This window comes from Arvicola amphibius, chromosome 2, assembly GCF_903992535.2.
Source record: "Arvicola amphibius chromosome 2, mArvAmp1.2, whole genome shotgun sequence".
NCBI classification, from domain to species: Eukaryota; Metazoa; Chordata; class Mammalia; order Rodentia; family Cricetidae; genus Arvicola; species Arvicola amphibius.
Window position 1 is genome coordinate 188,414,077 of NC_052048.2, and position 8,977 is coordinate 188,423,053.

At 41.1% G+C, this 8,977-nt stretch overlaps 2 gene segments (V, D, J or C); both read left to right on the forward strand.

Annotated features, from left to right (window-relative positions):
- Positions 1-2,078: 2,078 nt before the first annotated feature.
- LOC121677102 lies at positions 2,079-2,620 on the forward strand. The segment is given in 2 exon segments: positions 2,079-2,127; positions 2,241-2,620. Coding segments are annotated over 2 exon segments (429 nt in total).
- A 1,101-nt stretch (positions 2,621-3,721) lies between these two features.
- Positions 3,722-4,279, forward strand: LOC119807376. The segment is given in 2 exon segments: positions 3,722-3,801; positions 3,924-4,279. Coding segments are annotated over 2 exon segments (405 nt in total).
- The last annotated feature ends 4,698 nt before the right edge of the window (positions 4,280-8,977 follow it).

Sequence of the window (8,977 nt, forward strand, 5' to 3'; positions counted from 1 at the left end):
GAGAGCCCGGTTTGGTCCCCTGTTCCATCAGTTCCATTCCAACTGGACTTGGTGGTCTCCCGTTAGATCTGTCCCACCGTCTCAATGGGTAAATGCACTCCTCACGGTCCTGACTTCCTTGCTCATGATCTCCCTCCTTTTGCTCCTCATCGGGACCTTGGGAGCTCAATCCGGTGCTCCTATGTGGAGCTCTGTCATTTTCTCCATCCAATGCCAGGTGAAGGTTCTATGGTGATATGCAAGGACAACGGCAATGAATGTGAACTCTACAGCATGGACGGGCTCACTGTGAGCCTTAACCTTCACCTGGCGATGGATGGAAACAGAGACAGAGCCCCACATTGGAGCACAGGACTGAGCTCCCAAAGTTCTGATGAGGAGCGGAAGGAGAGAGATCATGAGAAAGAAAGTCAGAACCATGAGGGATGCGTTCACCCACTGAGACGGCAGGACAGAACTAACAGGAGACCACCAAGTCCACTTGGAATGGGACTGATGGAACATGCGACCAAATCGGACTCTCTGAGCGTGGCTGATGGTGGAGGCTGACCGAGAAGCCAAGGACAATGGCGATGGGCTTGGTCTCTACGACATGGACGGGCTCTGTGTGAGCCTTGTCAGTTTGGTTGCTCACCTTCCTGGACCTGGGGGGAGTTGGGAGGACCTTGGACTCAACATAGTGTAGAGAACCCTGATGGTTGTTTGGCCTCAAGAGGGAGGGAGTGGGGGTGTGGGTGGAGGGGAGGGGAGGGAAAGAGGAGGAGGAGGGGAGGAGATGGCAATTCTTAATAAAAAATAAATAAACTGGAAAAAAAACTTCAGCGTTATTAGACAACAGAGAGTATGGGTGCAGGAAAAGAAACAAGAGCTTTCAAAAATCATGGTAACGCCGGGCGGCGGTGGCTCATGCCTTTAATCCCAGCACTCGGGAGGCAGAGGCAGGCGGATCTCTGTGAGTTCGAGACCAGCCTGGTCTACAAGAGCTAGTTCCAGGACAGGCTCCAAAGCCACAGAGAAACCATTTCAAAAAACCAAAAAAAAAAAAAATATATGGTAACTATTTCTTAACTCAAATTAACTACATGTTTACACTGTTAGTGCATGAACAAACTTTAATAAATATATTCAATATCAATTTAGAAGGTGGAGGAAGCGTCAACTGAATGAGTAAGCATGGAAATGCATACGTCAGGGTGTTGACCTATTCACCTAGGAAGAAGATAGAAAGAGGGGGAGAAGAAAATCAAGACAGAAAAGTCACAAAAAGATTGTACAACTTAAAACAAACAATTACTGGAAACTGGAGCAAGAAAAAGTGAGACTAACTAAAAACAAACACTGGTAAATGAACAACCTGAAAGACAGAAGAAAATAACAAAATAAATAAGTGTTTTCAAAGTAGTGGTTGGTAAAAAAATTATAAAACAGAAGTGATAATAGAGATCAGTTACACAAAGTTAATTAAGTGATAAATAGCCAGAGACAATGTCGATCTGTTTTAAAGAAACCAATGCACAAGTTCATGGAAAAGGATACTTAGGAGCTTATTGAGAAACACTGAACATAAACTAAAGGATATATAAAATTAATATACACTGACAGGTAAGAATAATAATTAGCTAAAAGGATGTTATGAGAGCAAGTAAAATCATTTAGCAAATAATGTGTCTCAGTACATATATGTACACATGAAAATAAGCATGCTTACACACATATATATACACATATACATATATATATGTATATATATATATATATATATACACACACACATCCTATGGAAAGAGGGACTGAGACAAAGAATGTCAGAGATTATCACCAGTATATGGACAATCTGGTCAATGTCTAGTAGTCATAGATGCTTTGTGCTGTGACTTATTTTTAGCTTTCTAAATTATGTTTGTGTTGTTCATATTAGTAAAAAATAAATGTATTCACTCTTAGAATTTTCCTTCTATACTGTGAAATGTGTCATCAACATGTGTCTGTAACATGATGACTGTGAAGCTGAAGAGGGATGATGTCACAGGAAGGTTGCTGACAAGGTCTGACGCCTCCTCTTGCTCTTCAGTGTGACCATGGACATGAGGTTTCTCTGTTGTGTAGCCCTTTGTCTCCTGGGAGCAGGTGGGTCCTGGTTTTAGGATTGCTGACAGTAGCTCAAATACTTGCTCCTTGTCAAGACGCCTTTTGGGCCTCTTGAGCTGTTTCAGAAAACCTTCTATTTTCTCATCTTTTAGGATCTTTGGATGGACAAGTTATCCAGACTCCAAAACATCTATTCAGAGGGAAAAGACAGAAAGCAAAGATGAGCTGTATCCCTGAAAATGGACATACTTATGTTTATTGGTACCAACAGAAGCAGAACAAAGAGTTGAAGTTTTTAATTTATTTTCAATGTCAAGAAGTTCGTGAAAGAATAGACTTGGTCAAGGAGCGATTCGTAGCTGAGTGTCCTGTAAACTCACTCTGCAGCCTGGAAATCCAGTCCTCTGAGGCAGGAGACTCAGCACTCTACCTCTGTGCCAGCAGTCTGTCCACAGCACTGCAATGTGCCTTCCCCTCAGCGCGCAAAACCCTCCATAGAGCCAACTCAGGAAGCAGGTGCTGCTCTGGGTGAGAAGGAAGCAGCAGAAATTAACTGGAGCCAGTGTCAGTCACAGCAGGATTCACAAGGGGCTGGGTGTCTGGCAGAGAAGTGACAACCTGGCTGTTCTGAAAGACCATGGGGCCAGAACTGGAAAGAATGATCTACACATGGTGCTCTTCTCCTCTTTTCTCAGCTTTGTCAATTTCTGTTTGTGTTTGCTCTCTATCTCGTTTCGTGTGGTACTCATGTGAAAATAAGGGGTCACCGAAGATCTGAAGTCACTTTCAACATTACATTATTACTGATAAAGATCAACCTGGCTCTTTCATAGCCTGGGTGTAAAGATCTCAAAAGAAAAAAAAATCTACATCCAGTTATGTGATTATTGAGAAATGAAGTATATATTTATTGTATCTGCAGAATATGAGAGGACTCTTGAGACTCACTGTTGACTGTAGTCTTAATGTAGAAGTTCAAAGCATTTCTTCTAAACCTTTTATCTCCCTATAATGATTCCCACCGTCCTAGGATGACCAGTAAAGCAGTGCCAAGCCGAGATTTCACAATCTCTTTCTCTCTCCCAAGACATCATGAGTTTTATCGTAAAGTTGAAGAGGATGATTTCAGAAACATAAAGTCGGTAGTTCAGTAGAAAAGAGCGAGTGCAAGAGAGAAGAGGAGAAAGGTGCTGAAGGTACTGTGGTAGCTAGCGCCTGGGATCCAAGCAAGCAAGATATGGGAGGAATTCAAGTGCAAGCAAGTTATAGACTATAGTGTAAGTTTTGTAATATCCTGATACAAAATCCTTGAGAGAGAGAGAACACTAAAATACCATCGTATTATAAAGCATATCATTAATAGGTTAAGGGTTTAAGTATTATTTAACAGTAACATGATATTTTAAATTTGATATTGTTTATTTTATAACTTCTTAAAATGCAGATGTGCTATTATGACAATAAAGTGGATGTAAAATTTTTTTTTAAATGAATGAAACTTTAACAAATTATATTTCCTGATTACAGAAATGCTCTTCTGAGAACATGAACTGCTTTGGCGGTAACATAAAACAGTAACATAATGACTGGGCCTACCAAAGAATGACGTCACAGAAAGGTTAGTGATGAAGCGTGCAGACACCACTTACTTTGCGGCTCCAGCGATGGGTGCGTGGCTCATCTGCTGTGTAGCACTTGGCCTCCTTCAGGCAGGTGAGACCTAAGCTCAAAGGATAAACTCTTGTTTACATTTCACCAGCAATAGATTCAAATAATTTTCCTTCTCAGAGTAGGTCTTGGCCAGTGTTCATATTTTCTGTTTTATTTTCTTCTAGGCTTTGGTGATGCGGCGGTTTCTCAGACTCCAACACATCTGATCAAAATGAAAGGGCAGAAAGCAACTATGAAGTGTAGCCCTGAAAAGGGACACAATGCTGTTTACTGGTACCAACAGAAGCAGGCCAAAGAGTTAACGTTCCTGATTTACTTTCAGAATAAACAGCCTCTTGATCAAATAGACATGGTCAAGGAGCGATTCTCGGTTGTGTTTCTCTCAGATTCAAAATGCAGCCTGGAAATCAAAAGTTCGGAGGCAGGAGACTCTGCCCTGTACCTCTGTGCCAGCAGTCAGTCCACAGCACTGAAATATGCATTCCCCTCAGTTCACAAACCTACCGTGGAGCCGGCTTAAGAAGCGGGTGATGTTCTGGGTTGGAAGGAAGTGAGAGAAATGAGCTGGAGCCAGGGTAACCACAGCAGACTTCATAAAGAATGGAGAGCATTCAGAAGCCACAGTTCTAAACCAGCACATTCGCTCCAAGTCAGGGACGTCTGCTCTTCATGTATTTCTCTCTTCACTTTGTCTGTTTTGCTGCTCTGACCTGCACACCACACTTTTCCCTTTATGTGGTCTTCATGGGGAGGCTCGGGTGATTACCAAGAGATTACCAAGATCATAAGGTTGGCTGACATCATTTTGCCACACTGATAAGTCTAGTTACTTCTGAGCCCATATTTAAAATTTTAAGAGAAAATGAAGATAGCCATGGTTTTCTTATTGAGCACTGAACTCTGCCCACACATGGAATATCTTAAGATCAAATAATACAATGTTACTGCTTGTATTTACCTTGAGCTCAACTTGAATAAAACACTTCATGTTTCTTTATGCTCATCTACTCTGCCCCTTGTAAATGAAAAAAAAATATTCAAAATCCACTCTTTATTTCCAGAAAGGAAATAAACCACCCACAGATTCCTCCCAGGATTGAAACTCTTATATGTTATGTACATCATAGACAATTATAATAACTTTATAGTATTATATGTCCTGGCATACGAGTGTTGGAACCTCAAGATTATTCACAATTGATGTATGTTTTAGTCCCATAACGAAGCACACAAGTCTTTCTCTCATATCTCTCCCACTGGCTTTATCTAGTGACAAGAACAAGCCCCTTCTAGTAGTGATAGTAGTTTCACTATATTGCACAATCCCTTTTGCTCTATCTCAAGACATCATCAGTTTTACGATAGAGATGCAGATGCAAACTTAAGAAAAAATAAATAATGTCAATAGTTTAATAGGAAAAATAACGGAAGATATTTTAGTGAATTGATATATGTAGATAAGAGAACGGTAGGAAACTGCTGTGGTGGTTTGAGCCTGAAATCACAATAATGGGGTGGCTGAGAGAGAGAATCACTAATGTATTAAGAAAATAGAAGGAAGACTTGGGGAAAAAAAGTGGTTCATTGGGAAGGGAGGGCAAGTGGAGACAATGGTAAGAATATGATTAAAGTAATACATATATATCCACACATACATAAAACATACATATATACATGCAATGATTATGTATGTAATGAGATTGTGAAAGAGTAAATTACAAACACATAGTGTAAGCATTACCTAGCTGTAGTGTATTTCATTTCCGATATTCCTACAACTTCATGACTTCACTAACCTGGAATGCAGTATTTATGTGAGTAAAATACACATAAACTGTTTTGCATGATTAGTCAATGAGTTATATTTATGAAGGTAAGGAAAATCCTTTTCTTCTGATACTGAGAATGCCCTCAGTGGTAGCATGAGGCAGAAACACGTTTGTCTCTGCAGAGGATCACGTCACAGGACGGCTGTGGATGGAGCATAAAAGCAGCGCATGCATCCTCTGCTTGCCCTGCTGTGGCCATGGGTGCAAGGCTGCTCTGCTGTGTAGCACTTTGTCTCCTTGGGACAGGTGAGTACTGAGGAAAAAAGTCTTGTCTTCACACACCAGACTACAGATGTGAATCTTTTACCTTTGTCAGGGTCAAGCTGGTCTCATTTACTGTCTCTTCCTCTTCCAGGCTCTTTTGATGCCAAAGTAATCCAGAATCCCAGACATCTGGTCAAAGAGAAAGGACAGAAAGCAAATATGGATTGTTTCCCCGAAAAAGGGCATACTGCCTTTTACTGGTATCAGCAGAGCCAAAAAGAACTTAAACTGTTGATTAGCTTCCGGAATGAAGATATTATTGAACAAACAGACATGGTCAAGAAGCGATTCTCCGCTAAGTGTCCCTCAGACTCACCCTGCAGCCTGGAAATCCAGGCCTCTGAGGCAGGAGACTCAGGGTTGTACTTCTGTGCCAGCAGTCAGTACACAGCACTGCAATGTGAGTTCCCCTCAGTGCACAAACCCCATCGTGGTCAGACTTCAGGAAGCAGGTGATGTCAGACTCTGGAAGAAAGTAGCAGAAATTTACCAGACCTGGCATCAACCACAGCAGATTTCAAGATGGGAAGGTGTTTAGAGGAACAGGAGCAACAAGCTATGACATCTCTGAAATAGACCCCTAGGCCAGGTCTTAGATAGCCGTCCTTCCTATCACATTGTCACCTCCCTTTCCAGTCTCATGTTTATCTGACCCTACCCGCCATCACTCCCCCTTCACACCATGCCCATGGCTGGAACTAGATGGTCACTGAAGATCAAAACTACTCTTGGCATCCTTGTATCTCATTAATTTTGCTTTGTATCATTTTTTTTTGAATTTGTATTTGAGGTTTAGTTAAAAAATATTCGTGTGTGTATATGGGCATGTATGCACAAATACATACGCATGCATATTTGAGTGCAGATGCCCATGGAACCCAGAAGACATCATCATATCTATCAGAGTTTGAACTATAGTTATGAGTCATCTGATATGAATGCTGGGTTCTAAATTCCTGGTCCCTCCTGGAGCCAGATGCCCTTAGCTGCTCAACATCTCTCTAGCTCCTGAATTTGGGTTTAAATCTCAAGAGAAAGAAACAAGTTTTCATGGTGCAATTACTGTCTTCTTGAGGAGAACCCTGCCCTAGCACATCTGTCTGTACACAAGTCATGCAAATGTTAGTGTATTATGGGTGCAGCTCTGCTACTCCATTTCTCTGCTCAGCGTCAAGTGAGCAAAGCCCTGTTTCTGAGAGTGTGCAATCGCCCTCTTCTTCTAAGGACCCACAGCACTGTGTCCTCTTATGGAAAAGAAAACAAGTTTCTCCCAGTCTTCTGGCAGCACTGATAGCACTCATATAGAGCATTTATACATGGTTATCATGTACCTTAATAATCATATTATTGTATTCCCAGAATCATGATTATTGATACTTGGAGGAAACTTTATTTTATTTTATTTATTGACATGGCACCAGAGAGTGCTTGAAAATTACTGTATAATCTAAAATCTCCTTTTAGAATACATCAGAGTGCCCCTTTAGCCTCCTATCCCTGCATGAAGTTCTCTTGTTATCTAGATCAAGGCAGTTTTGCAGTGCCTCGATATTAAGATATAGCAGCAGCCTTTTGCCCTTTTCAAAGACATCATTGGTTTTATCATAAAATGCAGATGGCAACTTAGGAAGCAATAAGTCAAGTTTTTAATAGAAAAAAGGCAAAAATTAAAGAAGAAGCATGAAGTGTGGTATTCACTGTCTAATCCCTGCAATGGGCATGTGGAGGACAGAGCATCATAATTTAAAGTCCGGCATGGCAGGGGAAGGGGAGAAAACAATGAGTATTTCTAAAGATGACATTGCTAGCCGTAGAGTGCTTTATTTTGATAGCAGGTGAACCTGCATAGGACCAAATTAAACCCACTGAATGAGGGAACAGTTTGGAGGCGTGGACAGTCTGTGGAGGCATTGACAGTGCAACCAGGATTTATCTCTAGTGCTTGAACTAGCATCTAGAAGCACATTCTTTTTGGAGGGATAACTTGCTCAGCCTAGATATAAGGGAGAAAGCCTTTGTCTTGCCTCAAAGTGATTGGTAGACTTTGTTGACTCTCCATGGGGAGCCTTACCCTTTCTGAGGAGTGAATTGGGGAAGTGATGTCGGTGGGGGGGATGTTGGAGGAAAAAGGAGAGGGGGGAGTAGGGAATAGGGATAGCTATGCAAAATGAGAAAAGATTGTATTAAAAAAATTCTTAATAAAAATAGAAAAATATGGATTATTGTACATTTTAAAAGTCAACTTAAAATGTTTTCTGAAGTATATGGTATACAGCCGTATTTGCTAATGGGGTGCACATCACAGGAAAACTGTAGATGAGGTGTGAGACCCTCATCATTTTCTTAGCTCTAAGGCATCCTTACTTCAAGGATGCACAGTCTACTGTCTCCTGGGAGCAGGCAACTCATCAGGATAAAAGGACAGTTCTTGTTCTGAGATTGCTAACTACACATCCAAGACTATTTTTGCTTATATTCTTTTTGGTCTGCATTTCATCTTCTGTTTTCTTCTATTCCAGGTTGTTTTGATGTCAAAATTATGCAAATTCCAAGTCATCTGGTCAGGAGGAAAGAACAGAGAGAGAAGATGAAAAGGACATATTAATGTTTTCTGATATCAGCAGGACCAGGACAAAGAATTTCAGTTTTCTGGTGTACTTACAGAATCAAGGAGTTCTTCGACAAATAGACATGTTCAGTGAGTGATTGTTAGCTGAATGTTCCCCAAACTCACCCTCAAGCATGCAAACACAGTCCTCAGATGCAAGAGACTCTGCACTGTATTCTGTGCCAGCATCCAGTCCAGAGAGATGGAATAAGCATTCTCCTTAGCACACAAACCCTGTGTGGAGCTTACTCAGGAAGCAGGTGAGGCTCTTGATTGGAAGGAATAACAGAAATTAACTGGAGTAAATGCAAGCAGCTGAGAACTTTGTCTCTTTCAGGTCTTAGAAGTCAAGGACTGATAGGCTGAGAATTCTGAAACAGTTCTTCTCCCATGCCCAGAATCTGGTCTAAGATAGTTGTTTTCACATCACAACTTTCTCCTCCTGTTTGTCCCTTATCATTTCATCTTTCAATCTATAAACATTCTCTCTCAATCCACTACTGATATTGATGATAGA